The 26,640-nt window shown below is 52.1% G+C and overlaps 1 protein-coding gene across 1 annotated transcript in view; it reads left to right on the plus strand.

Annotated features, from left to right (window-relative positions):
* Nucleotides 1-26,640, plus strand: part of PTK7 (protein tyrosine kinase 7 (inactive)) — a 73,972-nt gene that overhangs the window by 37,575 nt on the left and 9,757 nt on the right. Inside the window, exons 2-17 of the mRNA XM_064286335.1 lie at nt 11,894-12,181; nt 12,645-12,747; nt 13,194-13,384; nt 13,471-13,621; nt 14,721-14,869; nt 15,131-15,397; nt 16,975-17,108; nt 17,253-17,388; nt 17,536-17,655; nt 19,550-19,699; nt 19,816-19,966; nt 20,066-20,193; nt 21,288-21,491; nt 22,435-22,590; nt 23,234-23,466; nt 24,420-24,500. Coding sequence (XP_064142405.1) covers nt 11,894-12,181; nt 12,645-12,747; nt 13,194-13,384; nt 13,471-13,621; nt 14,721-14,869; nt 15,131-15,397; nt 16,975-17,108; nt 17,253-17,388; nt 17,536-17,655; nt 19,550-19,699; nt 19,816-19,966; nt 20,066-20,193; nt 21,288-21,491; nt 22,435-22,590; nt 23,234-23,466; nt 24,420-24,500 — 2,642 coding nt within the window. The remainder of the gene's footprint in view (nt 1-11,893; nt 12,182-12,644; nt 12,748-13,193; nt 13,385-13,470; nt 13,622-14,720; nt 14,870-15,130; nt 15,398-16,974; nt 17,109-17,252; nt 17,389-17,535; nt 17,656-19,549; nt 19,700-19,815; nt 19,967-20,065; nt 20,194-21,287; nt 21,492-22,434; nt 22,591-23,233; nt 23,467-24,419; nt 24,501-26,640) is intronic.

Consider the following 26,640-nt stretch of genomic DNA (forward strand, 5'->3'; position numbering starts at 1 on the left):
TTTTTGAAGGCTGTGACCCTTCTGAAGCAGATAGCCAGACCTGTCTTCTGAGGTTCCTGTAGGTGAGTTCAAACCGCCAACCTTTTGTTTAGTAGATGAGTGCGTAACCACCCAGGGGCTCAGCTAACAGGCTGCATTACATTGGAGGAATATTTGAGCAACACTAGCCGCTGCCGTTGATCACCACTCCATGGTGTACGTGGACATACAAGTTGTCCTCACCTCCTCTCCTGTGTGGTATCATAGTCAGCGTTTTCTCAGCCACACATGGTAGTAGGGGTAGCTGAGAGGAGCGGTTTCGACAGGAGGAAATCTGTCTTCAGAAGGAGGCCCTGTGCAAAATCCTGCCCCTCCCCCCACCATGCTTTTGGAGTTCCAGAGTGCATCTTTGCCCCTTCAGCCCAGGGCTCTTCCATGCATCCTTCTTCCTCTTCCTTCAGCTCTGGAATCTTCTCTTCGTGGCTCAGGTTGGGCTTAAAGTCTGGCCTCGTAGACCTAAATGGTCATCTTTTTCTAAGACCCCTCCCAGGAGGGGAGGGTTGGTTTGCAGAAGCAGCTGTTGGTGAGACAGGTGGAGCCAGTATGCTCCTCAGAATGGGAGGCTGCTGGGGAGTGGCAGACCCAGGAGGGCTTTGTGGGATGGTGACTGGTCCTGCAGGGCCTCACTGCCTGCCCAGAGAGGACAGCCAGGCTGCAGAGGGTGCTCTCTGGGCGGAGTCTTCTCTGGGCTGCCAGGGGCTGCATCCCGCCTCCTGCACATGTGTTAAGCATCGCTGCATGTGGCCGGGTGTGTGGCAAATGCAGCCCTCTGCGGCAGGCCCTGGGCAGTGCGTGCTTTTCACATCACCACGGCATAGCAAAGTGATTTTCTCACATTCCCTGCTCTCATCTGCTCCGGGAAGTCGTTTGCAGAGCACTTCTAAATATAAAAGTATGAGATCGGCTCTTTTTCTTAATCCTTTGAAACCAGCTGAGGTCCAGCCTCTCTAAGGACTTTTTGGACTGGGGGAGGGGGAGAGAAGGAAGGGAAACAGGAGAAGCTGGGGAGGTGTGTTTGTGTGTGTGTGTTGGGGGGTTCTCCGAGATTCATGAGAGACCCCCCCCCCCGCCGCCCTGAGCTCCCAGATAAATGGGGGAAACAGACATGTCAGATAGTGTTGGCATAGGTGCAGAAGTGAGGGTTGTTCAGGGTGCTGGTGGCACACAGAGAAGAGGGTGGAAGTATAAAGGCTGATTTTCAAACTGAAAAGCTATGTTCAGCCACTCACTTATTCAAAACAATTGATTTGCTCCCCCATCCCCCCCAAAAACCCACCAGTATGTTCATCAATGGGGAGAGTAGCAGGCTGCAGGAGATGGCTGTGGGGGTGGATTTTCAAAACATAATGCTAAATGGAAAAAAGTGAGACACAGGGTGCCATCAAGTGAAGACCATTTACATAAGTTCAAAGCACCTGCAGATGAAGCAGCAACGACATTTTACAAGAGCAGGGACAAGCAGAAGGGTTTGTGTTAAGCACAGCAGAATGGCCGTGGGGGAAATACGGATAAAAGGAAATTAAATGAATGAAATGAAAAGCAGCCAGCATGGCATCCTGTGGGGAACACAGACTTAGGAGCCAGGTAAATTCAGGGGGCAGTTCCTGACCCTGCCACTTATGGGAATATCCTCAACTCCAGTTTCCTCATCTGCAGAATGAAGCTGATTGACGTTATGGGTTCTTTGCATTAGAAATAACGTGTACATGCACAGGGCCCAACAAGAAGTGGACAATCAGAGAAACTACGGCAGCGCTGCCCAATAGGACTTTCTGCAGTGATGGAAATCTTTGATTCTGCACTGTCCGTTATGAGGCCACTAACCATATGTGATTCCTGAGTACTCGAAATTTGTGGCTAGAAATGAATTTTCAGTTTTATTTAGTTTTAATTAATTTAGATTTAAGCAGCCCTATTTTTATGTGGGACTACCATGCTGGATAGTGTAGGCTTAAGGAATATTTTAACGTCCTTAAAGGCCGTGGGTTTGTTTTTAAAAGCCAAGGAAGATTTTCCTCATTGAATGGAATGGAGGCTACCCCACACTCCAGGGGTTTAGCAAAGTGGGTGGTGTCTTGGTTTCGTAGTGCTGCAATAACAGAAATACCCCAAGTGGGTGGCTTTAAAGAACAAATTTATTTTCCCACAATTCAGGAGGTTAGAAGTTTGAATTCAGGGCACTGGCTGTAGGAGAAGGCTCTCTGTCAGCTCTGGGGCAGATCCTTGTTTGTTTTAGTTTTTGTAGCTCTGGCATTCTTTGAGATCTTTACCTGGCATCTATCTTCCTGCATTTGTGCTTCCTTCTGTGTCTAATCTGCTCTTTTTATAACTCAAAAGTGATGAGGTTTAGGACACACCCTATACTGATATGGCCTCATGAGCATAACAAAGAAATTCTGTTTCCAAACTGGATTACACTCACAGTTCCTTGGTCATACTAGTCACATTTCAAGTGCTCAGGAGCCACATATTTGGGAGGGGGCACAATTCAATCCATAACAGGTGGACGCAGGGCCAAGCGCAGGCAATCTTGTTCTCCCTGCTACAGGGAAGTTGGGCTGAGTTGTTGTAGCTGCTCCAGTTAGGCCTAAGAGCCATGCTTATCTGCCTAGACTGTCAGCCTCCCAGCAGAGGCAGAGATGAGAAAATGAGCTCTTGAAATGGACTCTCACAGAGTTTCCTGAGCCTGTCTTGAAAATTAATAATCAAACTAAGACTTGGTTCCCCCATTCCCAAGGGAGTGGTCCCCAGCCTGCCATTCTGTTTGCCTCCTGCCTCCTCAGGAAAGACCATGGGAAGCTCACCTCCAGGCAGTGTTCTCCGCTGTGGACTCTCTGGAGAGGTCCTGTGCGTCCCAGAGCCCCTGGGAGTCAGACACCTGTCCTAGGTCTGTGTCCCTCTAGTGGGTGGCTATGGAGCCTGCACTGAATCCCTTTCCATTTGGGGCCTGTCTTTTCTAGACCCTTCTCCACCTCTGGGGTCTTAGGAGTACCAGCTGAGCCCATGGCTCATTTCCCAGTCTCGATCCAGCAGTGCTGTCCCCACCTCTGTGATGTATATTTCCGCAGACCCCTCCCTGGTATCTTCAGGAGACAGCTGGCTGCTGTCTGTCTCCCCTTGGGGCTGACATGGCACCCGACATGGAGAGTGCAGAGGACTTGGGGTTCTTCATGGCAGTTCTGCTCCAGGTGGCCCCTCCTGTTCCTAAGGCCCTTGGGCTCCTCAAGGGTCACCTTAGTCCAAGGACATTTTAATCCGGGGTCCACAGTTCCCTAGAACTTCTGGGGTTTTTGACTCCCCTGAAAAATTTGCCACCTTTTGTGTCTGTACCTAATGTTTAGTTCATTTGAATATCATAGGGGCCTGTGGCTGAAAAAGAATCACTAACATCTGTTTCAAGGCTGCGGTTTCACAGGTGAGAAAACTGAGGCCCAGAAAGGAAAATTAAGTTGTCCAAAGTGGGATAAAAGTAGACCCAGGACAAGATTCCATGTCAGGTGGACACTGGCGTGACTTCATCCTCCACAAAGGCTCACGGGGTATTTGCTGTGTGACCCAGGCACCATATACCCCACCCACTGCTGTCGAGTCAGTTCTAACTCATTGCAACCATATAGGACAGAGTAGGGTTTCCGAGGAGCAGCTGATGGATTCGGACTGCCAACCTTTTCGTTAGCAGCCAGTCTCTTAACCACTATACCACCAGGGCTCCATAAAGGGGGTCTAATGACAGAACTGTCGTATCAGGCACAAATGTCTGCCTCTTCTCAAGCTTACAATCTAGATTGGGGGATGAAGCTTTCAGTCACTGTTGTCGTGTGCCGTCAAGTAGATTCCAATTCATAAGGACCCTGTATGACAGAGTAGAACAGCCCTGTAGGGTTTCTTAGGCTGTAATCTTTACAGAAACAAACTGCCAGGTCTTTTTTCTTGTGGAGTTGCTGGTGGGTTCGAACCGCCAACCTTTCAGTTAGCAACCGAGCACGTAACCACTGTGCAACCAGGGCTCCTTCTCAGTTATAGTAGAGGCAAGAATATCAGGAAATGTCAAAGGCAGTGAGCTGTTCACTGTGCGTGGCCAGGGCAGTAAGGAAGGCAAAGAGAGGATCTCCCGGGGCAGCGGGGGGAGCTGCCTGGAGGAGGTGGGATGTGAGCTGAGCCACGGGGACGGGAGCAGCTTGTCAGCAGTGATGCTGGGACTCTGCTGGCAACCTCCAGCTGCCTCAGACCCCTAACACTTGCCGTTTGTAGGATCATTCCTAATTTCTTCCGGGCCTGGCCCTGTATTTGCTGACTAGGCTCTTGGGGCTGACTGACTTGAGGCTGGGGGGAATCTGGGGAGTGGGGCCCTTTGTTTCTGTAACTGCCTCCAAGGCTCAGTGCAGCTCATCTAGTGTGGGGGTTTGGTGACTGTCTAGTCACATCCTCTCATTTCTCTAATTTAACAGCTCACAAAGCTTGCTGGGAGGGGGTGGTGATCAGCCAGAGCCACCCTACTTGCCGGTGGCAGTACTGGAACTAGAATCCAGGTCTCCCTAGCCCCAGGCCAGTGTTCCTTCCATGTGGTCACACTGCCTCACTCTGGCTGGGTGTTTCATTGTTGTTGCTTCCTTGGAGGAGTTGCAGCCATTTGAAGGTTACTAAGAGTAAGTGAGAAGGAGCCCTGGTGGCGCAGTGGTTAAGGGTCATTGGTTCGAATCCACCAGGTGCTCCTTGGAACCCTATGGGGCAGTTCTACTCTGCCCTGTAGGATCGCTATGAGTCAGAATTGACTCGATGGCAACGGGTTTGGGTTTTTTTGTTCTGGAAGGGTAAGAAAAAGGAGTCCTGATGGTGCAGTGGTTAAGTGCTTGGATGCTAACCGAAAGGTAGGCCATTCGAACCTACCAGCCATTCCATGAGAGAAAGATGTGGCAGCCTGCTTCTGTAAAGATTTACAGCCCTAGAAACCCTAGGAGACAATTCTACCCTGTCCTGTAGGGTTGCAGAGGGTTAGAATTGACTCTACAGCAGTGGGTTTGGTTTGGTTTTCAGGGTGAGAAGGGGGCAGTGGCAGTTCAGTGGTAGAATCCTTGTCTTCATGAGGGAAACCTGGGTTTGATTCTCTGACAGTGCACCTTGTTTGCAGCCACCACTCATCCATCTGTCAGTGGAGGCTTGTGTGTTGCCATAATGCTGAACAGGTTTCAGTGCAGCCAGACTAAGAAGAAAGACCTGGCGACCTATTTCTGAAAATCAGCCAGTGAAAAACCTATGGATCACAATGGTCTGATCCGTGAGCAATCATAGGGATGGCAGGGGACCGGGCACCATTTTGTTCTTTTGAATCAGGGGCTGACTTGACAGCAGCTAACAGCAAGGGTGAGAGGTATGTGCCAGGTGTGGCCCTCCCAGCCCCACTTCCAGGGCCGCTGGCTAGGGAGCACCTTAGTCATGTCTCAGGCTGGTGTTTTTGTCCCTCTGGGCTCAGATTCCAAAGACCTACTCCTGCCATTAGAGGTCAATACCCCTGCCCCCTCCTGCCCAGGGCCTCCCAGGAGTGGGAAGAGCAGGTCTGAGTTGTGGTTTCTGTGTAAGGTGAGAAGAGCTGATAGATTGTTTCTGCCTAATCCCTGGTGATTTGGTTCTGTTCCTCTAATCCGGATGTGGGACCCTTTCCAGATTTACAGTTAAATTCCAGGACAGGAAAACTCGGCAGGGTCCGGGCTCTGCTGTCTCCTGCTCTGCTCAGAGCAAGGACTGTGATGGATTTTGGAGGGCTGCAGGGCTTCTGCCAGTGAACTTGGGACCTTTTGTAGGCACTGGGAAGACAGGAAGCCAAACCAAGCCTCTTGCTGTAGAGTCAACTCTAAATCGTGGCGACCGTATGTATTTCAGAGTAGAACTGCACTCCATAAAGTTTTCAGTGGCGGCAATCTTTACAGAATTAGATCTCTAGGCCTTTCTTCCATGGCACTGCTGGGTGAATTTGAACCACCAACTTCCGGTTAGTAGTAGGGCGCAAACCATTTGCACCACTCAGGGACCTTTGGGAAGACAGAAGGGTGGATGGGATTTCCTGCTCCGCCTCTGGGTCTTGGCGTCAGCTGTGGCTGACTTCAGTGACCCTCTGAACCCTTGTATTCTGGGCTTATCTAACAGTCTGGGTTGTTGGTGCGAAAACCACGTAGGGTATCCTGGTGGGAGTGGAGAGGGACGTTCCAAACCCCCTGAATCAGACTTCACTGCAGCATGTTGTGTTTCTGGGCAGATGACAGGGCTTACTCAGCATCCAAGTGACTTATTCCTGCAGCGATTGAGATTTGGTCTTCAAAACAAAACCACAGTGTCTTTGGGCCACAGACCTTTGGAGTAGCTAAGAGCAGTTGAAAGTGTGCCAGTTAACTCCTTAAAGGTCAAGGCCAGTGTGTCAGCCCCGTGGGGCGGAAGATTGGGGCAGGGTCGTCCTGCATGGGGAGGGACCGTGCTATGGACAGCTGGGGCCTCTGCTTAGCGCCCTTCAGGTTTCCAGATGGAGGACTTGTGAGGAGGCCTGTCCTTCTGTGGTTCAGTGGGGAGGGGGGTGGGCCTGAGGGCTACTCTCTTACCCAGAGGATTTGTCTTTCTTGGGTTCAAGGCTGAGAGGAGGGAGAGCTGCTTCTCCTGGCCCGTGCCTTAGAGCTGTCATCCCAGACAGGGGACAGTAAGTTGGCAAACCCCTCCCTCAGGGATCTATGTGTGCCCCAAAAGGAGCCACCTTAGCCTGGGCTCTAGGGACCAGCAGGGTTTCAGGATGTCTCCCAGAGGGACCCAGGCCCTGGAGTCGGGGACTGAGTGTTAGGTATGGTCTTGGTGTAGAGAAGTCAGCCACATATGTGTGACCTGGTTGACCTCGTGCATGACAGAGGTCACATGGCCTCTCACCATCACATCCAGCCATGTAAAATGCCCATGCTTTTTGGAACACACTCCTGGAGGGTTTTTGGACTGGCAGCAGAGATGAAGTTCCTCGCGCAGTCAGAGTCTTGGTGTCTCAGCCCACTCCTGAGGCATCCGTCTTATGGATGGAATTTTCTTTATTAAGAGGGACAGAAGATAGATAGAATCAGCCAGTTATATTTGGCAGGTTTGGGGATCGTATAGGCCCTGAGGTGTTTTTCCAAGATGAGGAGGACTGGCCCCTGAGGCGTGGGTTGTTGAATGGCCCAGATTACTTCAGAGCAGGAATACTTAGGAAAAACTTCCTGCTGCAGTCTGGTCTCCCTCATACTCTTGTTTACACGTATGTGTACACACACATGCACACATTACACACATGGTTCTCCTGGGCCTGGAGCCCAGACAGCAAAAGGAAAGTGGGCACCAGACCAGACGCAAGCTCTTGTGGGGCTGGGGAACAGGGTGCGGGAGCTGGGCTGCTGCCCATACAGCCCTTTCTTAGGGGACTGGGGCCAGAGGCACAGCAGAGTGTCTGCATATAGATGGCTGTTAGGGAGCCAAGGAAATGGCTTGGAAAACGTCCTTATTGGGTATTCCCAGCCACAGCTTTGTTGGGGTCAGCACCCGGTGTGGGCAGATGGCTATACCTGCCCGTCATTGCTGGGGGGCTTTTTGAGGCCACTCTGCTCAGGGAGCAGGCTTACGCCTGGAAGCAGCGCCCTGTGTGTGCTTTGTGCTGTGCTTTGGGCTTTGCACACTTGAACCCACTTAGCCTTCATGTAGCCTGAGGGGATAATGGTGTCCCCTTTTCACAGTGAGGAAAAAGCCCCAGAGAGGCCAGGCTAAGATGGCATTGCTAGGGGGCTTCAGAGACAGGACTGTTTGCCAGCAGCAAAGCTTTCTTTGTCTTTCCACAAGTGACTGTACTTAGTGACTACCTCGAGGGACATTTTGGCCATGGGTTTCCATGAGGAGAGGTCCTCGAGTGGCACAAAAGGTTAGTTCTCGCCTACTAACCTAAAGGTTGTGGTTCGAACCCACCCAGGGGCACTGTGGGAGAAAGGCCTGGTGATCTGCTCCCATAAAGATTGCAGCTAAGAAAACCCTATGGGACAGTTCTACTCTGTAATTCCTGAGGTTACCATGAGTCAGAATCAACTGGATGGCGATGGGTTTGGGTTTTTTTTTTGTTTACGTGTGAGGAAGGAGTGATGTGTGGTGTGGCCCTCCAAGCAAATGTGGGTGCTGGCCACAGCTGTGGGCCAGCCTCCCAGGCAAGGAGCCTCATGACTGAGGTGGGCCCGTTGTCTAGTGGGGGCTTGGAGGAGGCCTTGTAGCTGTTCTCCCTGCCTTTTGTAACATCTGAAGTCTACCCCAGCCAAGCACTAACTAGGACCTGCTGTGAGCTGACGTCAGGACAGAGGGCCCTGCGGGGCCAGCTTTGATGTTTCCCAGGCTCTGTCATGGGGCACAGGCGGCTCTGAGTGGCAGTCTGGGAATGCAGAATTGCTACCACAGCCACAAAGCAGCTCCAGTCTCAGGAGGGGATGCTGGAGGCTGAGGTGGGGGTGGCTGGAGCTGAGCTGGGATCCCTCCGAGGCACGCAGTCTCCTTGCCCAGCCCAGGTCGAGTTTTTGTGGCAGGTGGTCTGCAGATCCTGCAACGCCAGGACCCCCTTACCTCCATCCCACCCATTACCTGATTATTCCCCTCAGGCCTCTTCCTTGCTGTGGTGGTTTGGACCCTGTCTGGGGTCTGTGAGTGGTCCTGGTCTGTGGCACCCAGTTGCTGTTGTGTCCATTCAGACTCATGGTGACCCCATGTGTGTCAGAGTAGACCTGTGCTCAATAGAGCTTTCTTTCAGTGGCTGAAATTTCTTTCGATTTCTGGAAGTAGATTACCAAGCCTTTCTTCTGAGGCATCTCTGGATAGACTCAAACTTCCAACCTTTCAGTTAGCAGCCATTTGCACCCAGGGACTCCTGAGCCATGGCAAGGGGAACAGTTTCTCTTGGTCTGCCTTGACAGGACTTTCCTAATATTTTTAGAGTGCAAGTCCTTGGACGGGAAGGGTGATAGTCATAATAATACATAACACACTGGGCTACCATTTATTAAAGGTTAGGTCTGTCCAAGGCACCTCACGCATGTTATTTCGTTTACGACCCATGACAGTGTTGTGAGAGGCAGAGGAAGCTGAGGTGCAGAGACTGTGTGACCTGCCCAAGGTCAGTCACACAAGTGTGACAATCATATTTCAAACCGTCAACCACCCTCTGTGTGGGCGAGGCTCCTGGCTCGCCACCTTGTCTGGAGAAGCTGGGTGGCGAAGTGGGGTTTGCCCACACTTTGAGGAGGGTGACCTCTCTTTGGCCTTTGAAGAGCATTCTGAAATTCTGGGCTGAGGGTCCAAGATTTTGGGGTATCACATTCACAGAGTTCCACTGGGGCCCCAGCCTGCATCTGCGCATCTGTGCCAAGGGAGGTGGCTGGAAGCATTCCAGACGCCTCCATGTTCCTGATTCTTACCCCACACTTCCTTCGAGGTTACTTCAGTTCAGCCAGTGTTTGCTGAGTGCCTTTGTGTGCCGGGCATTGTCTGTTAAGAGGTGTGTCTGCCTGACTACCTGGCCGAGAGGTGTGAGATTCCCCTTTGCAGGATCAAATACTTCCAGGGTTGTTTTTGAGTCCCTGGGAGGCACTGGGAAGAATGTTGGGCTGGGAGTTGGCTTCCTTGGGTCCTGGTTCCGCTGCAAATTAGCTGCCTGATTTTGGGCAAGTCCTTTCTCGCCCCAGGCCTCAGTTTATACATCTGTACTACAAAGGGGCTGTACCAGGGTGCCCTACAGGGTGTGCAGAAATGTGTGGGGATGTTTGGGTTGTCTTGGTCACTGGGGACACTCAGCCGTAGCAGTGCCAGGAGGGCAGATTCGTTACCTTGCACTGTGGTGGGATAGGCCAGCATGATGGAAACTTGTCCCACCCAGAGGGCCAATAGTGCCCTGTGAAAAAATACTGGGGGTGCTCTGAGCCACTTCCAGCTCTGAGACCATGTCTTTGTATCAGGAGATGCAGGCTGGCACCTCTGAGAATTTTGGGAGATGGACCAGCCCCAGGGACAGCCCCTTCTCTGCACCCAGCTCTGGGGATTATAAGCCAAACCCATTGCCATTGAGTCGATTCCAACTCATAGTGACCCTATAGGACAGAGTAGAACTGCCACATAGGGTTTTCAAGGAGCAACTGGTGGATCTGAACTGCCAGCCTTTTGGTTAGCAGCCGAGCTCTTAACTGCTGTGCCACCAGAGCTCCCTGGGGGACTATGGACTTGTTTTATCTTAACACTGACTTTATGAGGAGACTGGTTCTCATGTCCTAAAGAACCAAACCCTGCATCTAGGGACTTGGAAGGGCACTACTTGGCCAAGATGAGTCTCCAGTGGTTTGGAAGAGATGGCAGTAACCAGCCCTGGTTGGCCAAAAGCAGAGCCTGCTTTGTGTAGCAGTCCCAGGTGGCCTGTTCTTCCGGGGGTGGGAGGGAGCACAGGAAGCACGTACTGGCCGCCCAGCTCTCACTGCCCTCTTCCATGCCATCACCCATCTCTGGCAGGTGGCTGGTGTTCCAGGCCCAGTGGCTCTACGCCTCTGCAGAGTGCCCACGTGGGCCAGGAACAAAGCCTGGTGTGTTAACTCCTGCCTCAGTCACCATGCCACCTGCCTGGCCCACTCTCCGCCTCCCCAGTGCATCTGCTGCTCCGCACAGGCTCCTCACTCATCCCTTTGTTCCCACTGGCTGCGGTTCCACCTGTGGTTGCCGGCTCCCCTTGGCTGCGGGGATCCCCCAGTCCCACGACCTGGGCCTGAGCTGAACTGTAGCAGTGCAGAAGGAGCAATGGGTTCAGGTGAAAACGTGGAACTACTTGGTCCACCTCCTAACTTACACAGAAAAGCTGGCCTTGGCCACAGATGGGTTCTTAGAGATGGAGAGAAGGGCATGGGGGTGACCCTGGCATGTCTTTGACAGTAGCTCTGGTTCTGGAGAATATTGGCTTCTCCAGTGCTGTGCTCGGTTCTCTGAGAGAAGCCCTTAGGGGACACTGGGCTGCAGAGAGCATCTGTGGGTAGGATTCAAAGCCTCCCCCACCAGTGGCCACCTCCAACACCTGCAGCCTCAGTGGATGTAAGTGCAATTAACCTCTCAAAGATGCTATTTGAAGAATGGTTTAACTTTGCTCAAAATCCTATACTGAGGATGGTGGGATGGGTTGCCTGCTAATGCTGTTGCCCCTCAGCCTGGTCCTATAGATTTGAGGCCCTCTCCCTCTTAGAAGCCTACCTGAGTGACCAGCCTTCAGCCATTCCCTGGGCTCCCTTCTTCTACACCATTCATTGGGCATTTATAGACTGCATGGAGTCCCAGGGTGGTGCAGTCAGTTAAGTGCTCACTAGTAAATGAAAAAGGTTGGTGGTTCAAACCTACCTAGAAGCATCTCGGAAGAAAGACCTGACAATCTGCTTCCAAAATGTCATGTCACAGCCTTGAAAACCCTGTGGACTGCAGCTCTACTCGGAAACACATGGGGTCGCTCTGGTTGTAATTGACTTGATGGCAACTGGTTTTTTTTTTTGTTTTGTTTCAGTATCTGAGCTTAGCCATGTCCTATGTGATTATCCTGTGTCCCCTCCAGACTGGTGTCTTCTTAAAGGGAGGGTACCACATCTTTGTACCCTGCAGAGCACCCAGTACAGTGTAAACGTTCTTCTGTGAACACTTGGTAATTGTGGTATTGTGATCGTTCTCACCAGGACTTACTGGATGCCTCCTGTGTACCCAGCCCCTTTCCCTCCCTGTTCACAGGGTGATGGGTGGCCTCTGTCAGGACAGCCGCTGTAGCTCTTCCTGACCCAGACTCTTCCTGTGACCCCTCCATCTGCAGGTGCCCAGACTGCCATTGTCTTCATCAAGGAGCCATCCTCGCAGGATGCGCTGCAGGGGCGCCGAGCACTGCTCCGCTGTGAGGTTGAGGCTCCGGGCCCAGTGCACGTGTACTGGCTGCTCGATGGGGCTCCCGTCCAGGACACTGAACGGCGCTTTGCCCAGGGCAGCAGCCTGAGCTTTGCGGCTGTGGACCGGCTGCAGGACTCTGGCGCCTTCCAGTGCGTAGCTCGGGATGACACCACCGGAGAGGAAGCCCGCAGTTCCAACGCCTCCTTCAACATCAAATGTGAGACTTGGGGCTCTGCCTGGCCCCTCATCATACACCAACAACAAAGCCCTGGGGGACCCCTCCTTGGTTTCTCCTGTTTCAAGTTGAATGGGCAGGCAGAAGGCAGAGAAGAGGCAGTATATGGATAAGAGGAAGTTCAAAGTCTTGTTCTTTTTTAAGTTTTTTTTCCATCAAGTCTTGAGCCCCTTTATCTGCTGGATGCTTTCACACATGGGAAAGGGCAGTAAGGCAACTTGGCAAAATACCACACTTGACCCACCAGGGACCAAGTGGGCACTTAGTATCTAGTACCTGCCCCCACCCCACCCTGAAGCCCCAACCTCAGCGTCACAGGGCTTCCCCACACTATTTCTCTTGGCTCCAGTGCCTCAAGGCTCCATTACTTCCTACTGTCCCTCTGCCCACCCCCTACCCTTTTTCTGCTCTGCCCCTCACTCTGCACCTGTGGCTTCTGCTGCAGGGATTGAGGCGGGTCCTGTGGTCCTGAAGCATCCTGCCTCAGAAGCTGAGATCCAGCCACAGATCCAGGTCACACTGCGTTGTCACATTGATGGGCACCCTCGGTAAGGAGCCAAGCCTGGCCGCACGTGGTGGAGGCAGACTTTGAGGGTGGGGATGGGGAGAGTTTCCTAGACAAATCCTGGATTCTGCTCAGATGGACCTCACCTCATTCTGTAACCACCAAACCACCACCCAGCCCCCCGCCACAGTGTTCGTCACCCCCGCCGCCCTAAATGGTGCTCCACAGCAGCCCCAGAGGACCTCAGGTGGGACAGTATTGTGCTATGGGGTGATGATCCCTGAATTCTGGAAGCCAAGAGATCTAGAGCGTCAACTTGATTCTGCTTCTGAATTGTTGTGTGCCCTTGTGCAAGTCACTTCCCCTCCCAGGCCTCAGTTCCCCTGTTTGCACACCAAGGGGGTCCAGCCCTGACCCTATGATTCTGTATCTTCTCCTCTGGTTCCTAAGCACCCCCTCTCCCTACTGCTGATCTCCTCTGTTCCTCAGGCCCACCTACCAGTGGTTTCGAGATGGGAGCCCCCTCTCGGATGGTCAGAGCAACCACACAGTCAGCAGCAAGGAGCGGAACCTGACCCTCCGGCCAGCTGGCCCTGAGCACAGCGGCCTGTATGCCTGCTGTGCCCACAATGCCTTTGGCCAGGCCTGCAGCAGCCAGAACTTTACCTTGAGCATTGCTGGTGAGCCTGGGACTGAGATGGGGGAGTGAGGGGAGGAGGGGAGGGGCCTCACTACCTGCCAGCTCACGCCTCTTGCTAAACCCCAGATGAAAGCTTTGCCAGGACGGTGCTGGCACCCCGGGATGTGGTAGTGGCAAGGAACGAGGAGGCCATGTTCCACTGTCAGTTCTCAGCGCAGCCACCCCCGAGCCTGCAGTGGGTCTTTGAGGATGACACTCCTATCACCAACCGCAGTCGGTAAGGCATCTGGCAGGGAGGCTTCAAATGCAGTGGTGCAGCTTGTGCACTGAACACACGTTAGCTAAACCAAAAAAAAAAAACCAAACCCGCTGCCGTCGACTCGATTCCAACTCATAGCGACCCTATAGGACAGACTAGAACTGGCCCATAGAGTTTCCAAGGAGTACCTGGTGAATTCGACCTGCCGACTTTTTGGTTAGCAGCACTTAACCACTATGCTACCAGGAAGAGGGTGGAATTCATGTCACATTGTAGTTGTGCATGTATTACTGCAAATTGCCAGCAGATGGCAGTAGAATGTTTTGCTGTTTTATAAACGAGTCTGTTAAAACAATTCTCCAACAAAGAGTCTCCAGGAAAGGCATCTTTTTCCAATTCACAGAACATCACTATATGAGCTAGTGGTGGCTCTACTGCTCTGCCTCCTCCCCTCCTGTCCACATGGGCCTTCTGGGTTGAGTGGGGGGAGATCCACGGATGGAGCCAGCACAGGGGACCTAGGTGAATAGCAAGGTCCTGGATGGCAAGGATACTTTATCCCCCCTCCCCCCTCCCCCCTCCCCCACACACAGTTTTTTGAAGGAAGCAAACATTTCTAGAAGGTGCTGGGAGATGCCAGCCCCTGTCTACTCTTTGGGGACATCTGGCCTCACCCAGGCCCTATAGCAGTAGAGAGGTATCTACGGTGCCAGGCAGGGCCATGGTCCTGGGAGACAGAGCCCTAGGCTAGGGGCTTGGATCTGGCTTCAACCCTGAGGACATCATCAACAGTTCACCTGGTGTGGCTGAGGGCTTCTGATGGCTGCAGCTGGGTGCCTCTCTAGCAGGCTTGTCTAAAGTTGGCCTTTGCCTTGGGCCTGTGTATCTCTCCAGTTGCATGCCGGTGGTTACTTGCTGTCTCTCACTTGTGCTGCTACTCACCTCACTGCCCCAAGGGGACACACATACACACCAATGTGGAAGTCAGCTTCTCTACCCTGTTCCTGGCCAACTCCTTCCTGCATCTTTGACCTTTGTCAGATAGGGTTCCATCATTCTCCCCTCCAGAAGGAGGCCGATGGCTACTTTTCCAAATAGCACTCTCTCCCCTCTGCAGTCCCCCACACCTCCGCAGAGCCACCGTGTTTGCCAATGGGTCCCTGCTGCTGACTCAGGTCCGGCCACGCAATGCAGGGGTGTACCGCTGTGTGGGCCAGGGTCAGAGGGGCCCACCGGTCATCCTGGAGGCCACGCTACACCTAGCAGGTAGGTCCCTGGGTCTGGAGTGCTGAGGTGGGGCCTGCCTTCAGGATTGTTGGCTTGTAGAGATATAGGTTTCTGACTCTATTCAGAAAGCTTCTTGGAGGCCAGAGAGAGGAAGAGGATGTTGGGGGTAGGAAGAGGGGACGCAGAGGGTTATACGAGAGGGTCTGTGGCTGGAAAGGGCCAGGCTTACTGTGAGAGTACACCAGATACCCTGGGACCCACAGTCATCAGGCTGTTTCCCTCCTGCTCACATCCCTGCAGAGATTGAAGATATGTTGCCACTTGAGCCTCGGGTGTTCACGGCTGGCAGTGAGGAGCGTGTGGCCTGTCTGCCCCCCCAGGGCCTGCCAGAGCCCAGGGTGTGGTGGGAACATGCCGGAGTCCAGCTGCCCAGCCATGGCAGGGTCTACCAGAAGGGCCATGAGCTGGTGTTTGCCAGTACTGCTGAGAGTGATGCTGGTGTCTACACCTGCCATGCAGCCAACCTGGCTGGTCAGCGGCTGCAGGAAGTCAACATCACTGTGGCCAGTAAGTGTCTTTGCCCTGGAGGTCGAGGAGAGGTGGGAGAGGGGAAGCCCAGCCCCAGGAAGTCTCAGGCTGTGGTATGTTGGACAGAGGCTTCCTGGGTTCTCACTCGAGGCCCTCTCAGCTCTGGGCCGTGCAGGCTTGGACATCAGTCAGCTCCCAGGAGGTGCTATTAGAGTGGACAGTAGAGGGACAGGCACAGAGGTTGGGCTGAGTGTACCAGAGGAAATGGTGACAACTGTCACAGAAAATATGCCTCTGGCTGCAGAGGAAAAAGCAGTAGATGGGGAATCTTGAGACCTGGGTCCCCATTCTGCCCCCCACTGCACACACGGAATGACTGTGAGGAGCAAGTCTCCCACCCTTCTAGGGCTCAGTCTCCTCATCTGAAAAATGGGGTTAGTAATCTAGAACCTACCCTCCAAGATGGTTAGAAAGATCAAATGAAGAAGATGAAAAAGGTATTTATTTTTTCTCTTTTGGGGGAAGGCGACAGTAGACAAAATTGTAGGTGATTTTTATTTTATTTTAATTGATTATACCTTCCAGATTTCTACAATGAACATATTGCTTGTGAAATAATAGGAAAAATGAAATAAATTAGACTGGAAGTACATATGAATAAAGATCTGTCTACCCTTGGAGCTCAAGTAGAATGAGTTTGTGTAGCGTGAACATCGGGTGGGTAGAGGGGTGTGGTAGGGAGGAGTCCAGGCTGGGTTTCTGGCTTCCACAATTGGCTGGATAAACCCATTGCCACTGAGTCTATTCCGACTCCTGGTGACCCCATGTGTGCAGAGTAGAACTGCTCCTTAGGGTTTTCAATAGCTGTACCTTTCAAAGAAGTAGATTACTAGGCCTGTCTTCTAACGCACCTCTGGGTGGGTTCGAACGGCCAGCCTTTCGGTTAGTAGTCAAGCACTTAACCATTTGTACCACTGAAGAACTCCTACTATTTACTGAGAGGAAGAAAATCGAGGTGAACAGCTTTTGGGGGAAATCAAGTATTCTCTTTTGGACTCGTTAAGTTCGAGGTGCCTGTTAGACTTCCTATTGGAGATGCCAGTAGGCAGTTGGATTTGCAAGTCTGAAGCTCATGAGGAAAGCTCCGGGCTCAGGATATAGATTTGGGAGTCATCCACTCATATGAGACCATGGACTGGATGAGGTTATTCAGGGAGGAAGTAGGCTAAAACAGGACAGAAATCTGAGCACCAAGCCTTGGAGCATTGTTACTGTATAATAAAAATAGCAAGGGTTTTGGAGTTACACAGACCAGAGTTTTGAATCCCATTTCCACTGTATATTAGCAAGTTACCATGACTTCTTTGGGCCTGTGTTTTCTTAGCTGTAAAATAGGTATAGGAAGACATACCTTGGGGAATTATTGTGACAGTTAACTAGGACAGTCCAAAAGGTGTTAGCAGGTAGGCCTTCAGTGAGGGATAACTGCTGCAGCTATTATTTCGCAGGTGGGGGTTCTGAACTCAGGGCCCAGTGAGTATTAGAATTTCTTGGGGTTGGAGCCTTTGGTCTTGAAGGGCTTATTCAGCCTTTGTGTTCCCTCCCTGTCTCTCCAGCTTTGCCCGTGTGGCTGAAGAAGCCCCAAGACAGCCAGTTGGAGGAAGGCAAACCTGGTTATCTGCACTGCTTGACTCAGGCCACACCAAAGCCCATGGTCGTCTGGTACAGGAACCAGATGCTCATCTCAGAGGTGAGAATGAAGATTGTGGCTGGTGGGTGGTGGTTTCCTTCCTGCTGGTCTCTTCTGCACTCCCTTTCCCCAGAGGTTGCCCCAGGGAGATGCTGGTGTGGGTTCAGGAGGACATCTCTTGTGGTCATGTCTTATGCGCGGCAGGACTCGCGGTTCGAGGTCTCTGAGAATGGGACCCTGCGCATCAACAGCGTGGAGGTGTACGATGGGACCTGGTACCGCTGCGTGAGTAGCACCCCAGCTGGCAGCATCGAGGCCCAAGCCCGCGTCCAAGTGCTGGGTGAGCCAGGTTAAGGGGGAGAGTGTTGTACCTGGGGGTCAGGAGAGTTGAAGGGACAACAGAGGCCAAGGTCAGTGGGCCCATCCTCAGCCTAGCTCACTGCCTCAGTTTCTCCTCTTTCCCCCCACCTGCCCTCTACTGAAACAGAAAAGCTCAAGTTCACGCCACCGCCTCAGCCGCAGCAGTGCATGGAGTTTGACAAGGAAGCCACAGTGTCCTGTTCAGCCACCGGCAGAGAGAAGCCCACTATTAAGTGGATAAGGACAGGTGAGTGCCATGTGGCCATGGGAGGCAACAAAGGTGGTCCACTGACCAGGCATGTGATGTCCAAGGACCATGAGTGCCCAGTGCCATGCCGAGAAATGGGGAGGATAGACAGGAAACATCAGGCGGATTTATGTAGTCCAGTTAGGAAGGAAAAAGCCAGACACAAAAGGGGTCAAATTACAACATTGGACAAGATATAGGATGACTCAAGGCAACAAGTGATGGGCCTAGACTGCTGTGAATTCTTCCCTCTCCTTTCCATCATAATAGTAACATAACCAAAAAACCAGACTAGTTGCCATCTCACCTCTGACTCATGGCAACCTCATGGGTGTCAGAGTAGAACTGTGCTCCATAGGTTTTCAAGGACTGATTTTTTGGAAGTAGATTACCAGGCTTTCTTCCAAGGTGCCTCTGGGTGGACTCAAACCTTCAACCGTTTGGTTAGGAGCTGAGTGCTTAACCCATTTGTAGCATCCAGGGACTCCAAAAGTAACATGGGCTCCTTTAAAAAATCTTGGGGAAAGTAGACCCATAGTAAGGAACCTGCAATGGTTAAGTGCTTGCCTGCTAACCACAAGGTCAGTGGTCCGAACCCACCAGTTCCTCCGTGGGAGAAGAGATCTGGCAATCTGCTCCCATAAAGATTATAGCCTAGGAAACCCTACAGGGCAATTCTCCTCTCTTCTCCATGAGTCGGAACTGACTCAACAGCAAACAACAGACCCATAATCCCACCGTCTGTTATCTTTGGGTCTGTGTCCTCTTCTTCTGTGTGTATCTTTTTGTTTTTACATTGCAACGTCTGTCTATATAATTTTCATTTAATAAGCTTGTATGAGTAAGACCTACTTATTACAGAAAAAGTAGAAAATGCAGATAACTATAGGTAATTTTATATCTTTTTTTTACTTAACATTATCAAGCATTTTCCCATGTTTTTAAAAATAGTCTGCATAAACATTGAATTTGGTGATTGCAATAATACTCCAATGATTGGATTCACTGTAATTTACTTAAACATTTCCTAAATGTTGGAGATTTGGGCTGTTAACCATCCCCTCTTTTTTTTTTTTTCCATTGCTGTAATAAACCTCTTTAAGCCAAAGCTTTTTCTGGATTTAGATTTATTTCCATTGGGAGGGATTCCCGGAAATGGAATAATTATGTATAAAAGGGTGTGAACATTTTACAACCCTTAATGCGTATGCCAAATTGCTTTTTAAAGGCCAGTTTTCATGAGTGAGAGAGTAGGGTTGTAGGTTCTTAGGAGGAAGCAGGCTCTCTCTGCTCAGTTGGTGTGGGGAGCTTTCCAGGTAAGTGAGAAAATGGATCTCAAATGGAACTGAAGATGGGTTGGTGGCAAAGAGCAGGAAGGTTCTAAGAGTGATGAGCAGCAGGCAGTGAGGATGAGAACAAGGCAAATTCTGGGCCCCATCAGAAGTCTAGTTTGAAAGAAGTAGAATGTTACATAGGGTAGTAGAAGGAGGTGAGACGGAAAAATTGGAAAAGGAGTAAATAATGGGGGGCTTCCCATGCCTAGAAGTCCCTGAGTGGCGTAAACAATTAATGCTTGGCTAGTAACCGAATGATTGGTGGTTCAAGTCTACGCAGAGACTCCTCAGAAGAAACACCTGGCAGTCTACTTACAAAATATCAGCCATTGAGAACCCTAGGGAACACAGTTCTACTCTGATACACATGGGGTCACCATGAGTCAGAATCAACTCAATGGCAACTGGTTTTCACATGCATGGCTCGGGAGTTTGTAGACACTATCTGTGAGTAGTCAGAGCTGTGGTGGGTTTTGAGCAGAGGTAGGTAACTGAGGACCTTGCCAGCCACCCATGTAACTTTGGTCTACCCCCCAAATTTCCCTTTCTTGTCGCTGCAGATGGGAGAAGCCTCCCAGAGTGGGTGACGGACAATGCCGGGACGCTGCACTTCTCCAGGGTGACCCGCGGTGATGCCGGCAACTACACGTGCATTGCCTCCAACGGTCCGCAGGGCCAGATCCAGGCCCATGTCCAGCTCACTGTGGCAGGTATGACCGTGGCGGGCCTCAGGGCTGGGACTGACAGGCCCTGGGGGCAATGGCCTGCTCCCACCAGCACAATTTGCTCACTGCACCCTGCTGCTTGCTTGACTCTTCTTGTTCAGTGTTCATCACCTTCAAGGTGGAGCCAGAACGCACAACCGTGTACCAGGGCCACACAGCCCTGCTGCGCTGCGAGGCCCAGGGTGACCCCAAGCCGCTCATACAGTGGAAAGGCAAAGACCGCATCCTGGATCCCACCAAGCTGGGACCCAGGTAGGGCCACCTTCCTCCCACCCCGTGCCCCGCCACCCCTGCAGCCCTAGCTCCTGGGAGCTGGCAAGGTGGGCAGTGCTGTGGCCTCTCTCCTGGCAGGATGCACATCTTCCAGAATGGCTCCTTGGTGATCCATGACGTGGCCCCCGAGGACTCAGGCCGCTACACCTGCATCGCAGGGAACAGCTGCAACATCAAGCACACAGAGGCCCCCCTCTATGTCGTGGGTACGGGCTGGGGAGGGTGTCCTGCACAGGAAGTGGTGGGGCTAGACTTCTTACTTGTCTTTTTACTCATTGGTCCCCTGTGCACAGAAGGCACTTCCATTTGTGTGGTCGGGGAGGGGCCTTAGCTGTGCCCCCTCTGCCTGCCAGTGCACAGTCTCACATGGCTTGCCTAGAGCTGGGCTGCCATTTACTTCACATTCCACGGCTGGGGCTTGGGGGCTGGAGGAGGGTGACTCTTCCTCCCAAGTTTCCTGCAGCAGCCATGCAAACCCCTGGTGATGGGGTGGGGCCGGGCCCAGAGAGGATGGTATGTCACATACAAGGGTCAGGGCCTGGGGCTTGGGTCTGGCCTCTCCTGGTAACCAACTCTGTGCCAATGGAGGAGTTACTTCCCTTCTGGGGGCTGCTTTCTGCATCTGCAAGATGGAGGTAGTTTAAATGAGAGGTTCTCAAACCTTTAGGCTTAGCAGCAGAACTCTTTTTTTCCAGACAACGTATTATGTGAAACTTTAAATGGATAAGAGTGAGGTGACAGGGGCCCCTTGGTTGAAGCCGTTGGGATGTGTATGGGAGTTGGGGGATCCTATATGACCTCCCTCTTGGCCCCTCTCCCTCAGTTCCCCCAATGTTTCCTGTGCCTTCTCTTGCTGTGGGACTCTAGGGCTTCCCAGAGGCTGTTGAAAGCCCCTAGACTGGAAGATCCCATCTACATTTATGGAGAAACCTGCTCTCTGTTAGGCAATGTCTGGGATTCTAAACCAGAAGTTCCCAAATGCTCCTCTCCAGGGCCTGCCTTACAATTTATCAAGTCACTCAGGAAGTGGGTTAAAAACCAGTGTGGGTTTGTGGCAGCACCCTGACAGGTGTCCCCAGCCAGTTTGACAATCACTGGCCTCATCCCCTTCGGACCTGCCCTACAACCTGGCCCTTGGTAAAGCCCAGTGACGGTAGATGTCTTCCTCCCGGCTCTTTCTGCCTTGGTCAGGACCTTGAGTGTCTGGGAGGTTATATGTGTGGGATGGGGAGGGGCCAGTAGAGAAGTGGGGCTGGCGTCCACCCGTGGCCCCTCCCTGGACCCCTCTGTATACTCTCAGACAAGCCGGTGCTGGAGGAGTCGGAGGGCCCGGGCAGCCCTCCCCCCTACAAGATGATCCAGACCATTGGGCTGTCGGTGGGCGCCGCCGTGGCCTACATCATCGCCGTGCTGGGTCTCATGTTCTACTGCAAAAAACGCTGCAAGGCCAAGCGGCTTCAGAAGCAGCCGGAGGGCGAGGAGCCTGAGATGGAGTGCCTCAATGGTGAGGAGCCCGTCGAGCTGGGAAGTGGTGCAGGTGTGCAGGTACCCAGTGCCCTCCTGCAGCCGTGGGGGCATTGCTGCAACGCTGCAGGATGTGGGCTGCTGCTGGTCTCAGTGCAGCTGCAGCAGAGCTGTCCCACCCCTAGCTGGAAGCAGGAGTTGGCCGAGTCCCAGGCCTTGGCTTCTGAGCAACCTGGCTCAAGACTTTCACTTTGGAACCTCTTGGACCAGCTTCCTATGTTCCCTTACCTTTTCCTCTCCCAGCACTAAACCACAGATGTAATTATATGTATATGTATACATGTTTCTGTTGGCATTTTGTCTCCCCACCATTAATCTGGGAGTTTCCCCAAAGACATTCTGTCTTTTAACCTAACCCTCTACCCCAGACTGTGAGCTTCCCAGGGACAGTGCCTGGGTCTTTCTTATGAGCTTAGACATTCAGAAGCAGGGCCTGGGTCTCCATTGTGATTTTCCTTTGTGCCAGCTTAGGGCTCTGTATGTAGGAGGCTGTATGAATGCAAAAACCCTTACACAGATACGGTGTTCAGGGACTGATGGTAGTGATTCAACTTCTGCAGTTTGTTCCATTTCAGAGGTCAAAATCAGCTGCATCGAAGTTCCTGGGTGGTAGTCAATCGACTTTTGAAAATTCAGCCATTGAAAACCCTATGGAGCACAGTTCTACTCTGACACAATGGGGTTGCCATGAGTTGGAGGTGACAGCACCGGGTTAATCAGCAGTATCAATAAGTGGTCATACCTTAAGGAATGCCCATCTCCCCCAGCCCCATCAATTCATCACCTGGAGTGGCTCTTTCATGCGGAGTGCTGGGATTTGATCCACCTTAGTGAAAGAGGGAGACCGGGGGAGAGAACTGAGGTCCCCGTGGTGGCCAGTGCGTCAAGTCTTCTTTCTGCTCGCTCGTGTCCCTTCTTCCCAGGCGGGCCTCTGCAGAATGGGCAGCCCTCGGCAGAGATCCAAGAAGAAGTCGCCTTGACCAGCTTGGGCTCTGGCCCGGCAGCCACCAACAAACGCCACAGCACAAGTGACAAGATGTACTTCCCACGGGCCAGCCTGCAGCCCATCACCACGCTGGGTATGTTGCCTTGGCTACAGCTACCACTGCTTAACTACAGGCCACCAGTCTGTCTTGAGGCTGGGTTATAGCCTGGTGGCTCTGAGTCCTGAAATGTAGGCTGTTAGGGGTGACGGGGAACACCGATGAGATCTTCTAGTCCATTGTGTCCAAGGCCTATTGTTCATATCCTACCACTGCAGGGTCTGTCAATCCTGTACAACCGTCGTATTTTTTACTTGATGTTTGTGTTAAAATTAGCTCCTCTTTTTTTTCTTAAATAAGGTTAGCTTTGTTCTAGGAAAAATGGGAGAAATTACGGGTTCATGCTAGTTAAGTTTTTCCCTAGTATGTATTAAAATGTATAACAATAAAACATTATTATGAACCACCTAAAATTATCATACAAACCACCCTATGGAAAACACGGAATTTTAGTCCAGCCCCTTATTTTACTATTGGAGACCTTGGAGCCCAGGGAGGTGGGGAGCAGTATGCTGAGGCTCACACAGCAGAACCAGGGCTAGTGCCCATTGGCGGGGGGGTGGGGTGCAGCAAACAGTCCCCAATATATGCCATAGAGAGGCTAGACTGCCCGCCCCAAGTCGGGAGGATTCCTCTGCTTGAAGGAGGGCAGCTGGCTGACTCAGACCTGTACCTGCAGGGAAAAGTGAATTTGGGGAGGTGTTCCTGGCGAAGGCACAGGGCATAGAGGAGGGGGTAGCAGAAACCCTGGTGCTTGTGAAGAGTCTGCAGAGCCGGGACGAGCAGCAGCAGCTGGACTTCCGGAGGGAGTTTGAGATGTTTGGGAAGCTGAGCCACGCCAATGTGGTGCGGCTGCTGGGGCTCTGCCGGGAGGCCGAGCCGCACTACATGGTACTGGAGTATGTGGACCTGGTATGTGGCCGGCAGGGGCCTGGGGATCAGGGGGGTGCCTGGAACACGGTGGAAACCTTGTCTTGCGTGGTCTTGTCGAGACATTGGTCTGCCTGCTCTCGTCACCTTGAGATGCTTAGCTTCCTGCACTCCCAGCTCTCTGCACCTGCCCTGCTTTTTTAACGCCCCCTCTCTCCTGTCTACCCTGTGTCAGAGGCTGCTCCGAAGTTCTTCCTGGGTTTCCCATTCCACACATAGATGCCTTCCTTGGTCTTCCTCCCAACCTGGTTTTCTTTGGCTCACTGTTTTTCCTGCTCCCCAGGGCTCATCACCATTTAGGAATAAACGTATCAGACCTGGGCTTTCCTTCCTCCCCAGCACCCTAGTACCATTTGTGGCACTGGTGTTACCCCAGTCACCAGCCTTGTCTTCCCCACCCAAGTTGCCATGCCCTGATCAGCCCCATACTCTTCATTCCCCAACTGGTCGAGGCCTAATCCTCTTGGCCCTCAAACTGCTGTTTATCTACTTTCTTAGCTCTCGGGCAGGAAGGGGTTAATTCTTCACCTTTCCATTAACCAGTCCTTATCAATGTTTTCTGTTTGTTTCTGTTGCTGGTGTTCTCCCGTGTTTGTTTATGTCTGTTGGATTAAAACAATCAAACAAACCCTAGAGAATGGGAGTTTCCTCTAGGGGAGGGGAGGGAAAGGGAAGGGGGGCTGTGTTTTCCACTTGGCTTCTGAGGACCAGGGTCTTGTCATCACCCCATCTGCTGGGGGCTCCCCTGAGGGTGGGAATGGCAATCCTCCTTTCTCCTATTTTTTAAAAAAAATTCCCGTGGGGCCTTCCTCCTGGGGAGGGTTGGGACTTCTCACTGCCCTCCAAGGCAGGAACTCTGTGATCAGCTGTTCAGTTGGATGCTTTAGAGCCAGTGGCCAGCTCCAACTTGACAGTGATACTTGGTTCTCCCTTAGGGAGACCTCAAACAGTTCCTGAGGATTTCCAAGAGCAAGGATGAGAAATTGAAGTCACAGCCCCTCACCACCAAGCAGAAGGTGAGGAAGACAAGAGGGCAGGGGTGGGGGGCCAGGAGTAAGGACATTCACGATAATAGAAGTACCATTTATTCAGTGCTTCCACAGGCCTTGTGGTGAGTGCTTTACTGTGATTATCCAACCATCCTCTGAAATATATGCTGCTGTTAGGTGCCGTCAAGCTGATTTCGACTCATAGTGATGCCATGTGACGGAGCAGAACTGCCCATAGGTTTTTTTAGGCTGAAATCTTTGCGGAAACAGATCACCAGGCCCTTGAAATATATGTTACTGTACCCACATTGCGGATGAAGAAACTGAGGCTTTTAGAGATTAAGTGACTTGTCAAGGAAGGTAACCTGAAAGTGGCTGTGCGTTGCTGGGTTGCCTTCATGTAGAAGAGGTGCTCTTCCAGCAGCCTGGGGCAGGAGAAGTAGCAGGCAAAGGAGTCCCCAGGGGCCTGCTGTGTTGGGTGTGGCCTTGAAGGAGCTGTCAGCTTTCACTGTCTGTGGTTTTCACACTTTTGCTTTAGGGCTATGGACTACCCAGCCTTTCCTTCCGGTTCTCTTTACCTTCTGGGGCAAACGGTTTCAGGGCACAGAGCCCTCGCTGGACCCCGTGGCTGAGCAGGCCTGGGTGTAAACAGTGAAGAAGGGAAGACTGATCTACACTCTGCCCACCTTAGCCCTCACATCAACCCCCACCTCAGCTGGTACCTATTCTTGATGCCTGGGGTTTTGTGGCCCAGCCCCTTCTTTATTCCTTCTAGCTCTTCCTGCCCACAGCCTCCTCCCCTCACCTCTGAAATGGATTCACCTCCTTCTGCATGATTTGGCATTCTGCTTCTAAGTCAGGGCTTTGAACCAGTTCATTGCGATTTGAACCCCTGCTGAGAATTTGCCTTTCTACCCCAAATATACTGAATCAGAATCTACCTTTTAACAAGACCCCCAGGAAGAGATTCCGCTTCAGTATACCTGGGGTGGAAAGGCAAATTCTCAGCAGGGGTTTGAACTGGAATGAACCCGTTCAAAGCCCTGTTCCAAGCTGAAAGCCTGGTTACCTCACAAACCAATCAAACCTCAGGGCACAGTAAGCTCAGACAGCTGGGGTCCTCCCTCCAGGCCATCGCCTTGTAGGCTGAGCCAGGTCCCAGACTCTGAGGGCAGGGCAGAAGGCTGTGGCTGTTTGATCAGTCAGGAGAATGAAGCCCTGGGTTGCCCGTGGCCTCTCTGGGGAAGCAGCTCAGTATCCTCAAGGCCAGCCCCCGCATTACAGGTGAACTTACTAAGGCCCAGACCTGACCCACCGTCACAGAACTGGGTCTCCCCGCACCGCACCACACCCCTCCCTCTGTCCCTGAGAAGCTGCAGGAATAGTCTACAGTGGCTGCAGCTGGGAACCACAGGACAGGACGTGTTACTCCAGCTAGGGGGCATTTCAGGCCCCGAGAGCTGACAGATCAGGATACGTGGAGCCATCCAGTCTTCACAGAGCCAGGCATGGCCCTAAGGGTGCTTGGGATGCAGAATTGAAACTGACTGGCATGCTGCCCTTGGGGCACTTGTGATCTACAGGGTAGGTTAGGGAAGTGAGCATAACATGTGCCCTATAGGCTTCAGGGAAGACACCTAAACTGAGTAAGAGACCCAAACGAGGGACCTTGATGGCATCTAGGAGGAGGGTGGGCAGGCGGTTGTGGCTAACAGAGAAGGTTTCCTGGTAGAGAAAGCCATTTGTTTTGAGTTCAGTTCTCAAGGACAGGAAGTAGTTGAATGGCAGGAAGGGGACTGCTTCAGGAGAGAGGGGAATCAAGGTGTGTTTCCTTGGCTGGGACAGGGGTGTCCATGGGCTGACAGGAAGTCAGTCGCCCCCAGTACATGACCTGAGGGATTTTATTTGTCTGAAAACCATCACTGCCTTTGCTAAAAGTTGCTCCCATGCTTTTTGGCCATAATATCTTAAGTGGGACAGGGAAACTTCAATAAGTTGGGCCCAACACTCTCTATTCTGCATCAGATGAGTGGTTTGCTAAAAAAAAAAAAAGCTGATTCCTGGACCATTCTTCAGACCAAGGGAATCAGAGTCTCTGAGAGTGGGACCTGAAGACCTTTTTCAAACAAGCTGTCCAGCTGCTGTTTAAGTTGAAGTTTGAGGAACC

The sequence above is a fragment of the Loxodonta africana genome, chromosome 1, assembly GCF_030014295.1.
Source record: "Loxodonta africana isolate mLoxAfr1 chromosome 1, mLoxAfr1.hap2, whole genome shotgun sequence".
In the NCBI taxonomy this organism is placed as follows: domain Eukaryota; kingdom Metazoa; phylum Chordata; class Mammalia; order Proboscidea; family Elephantidae; genus Loxodonta; species Loxodonta africana.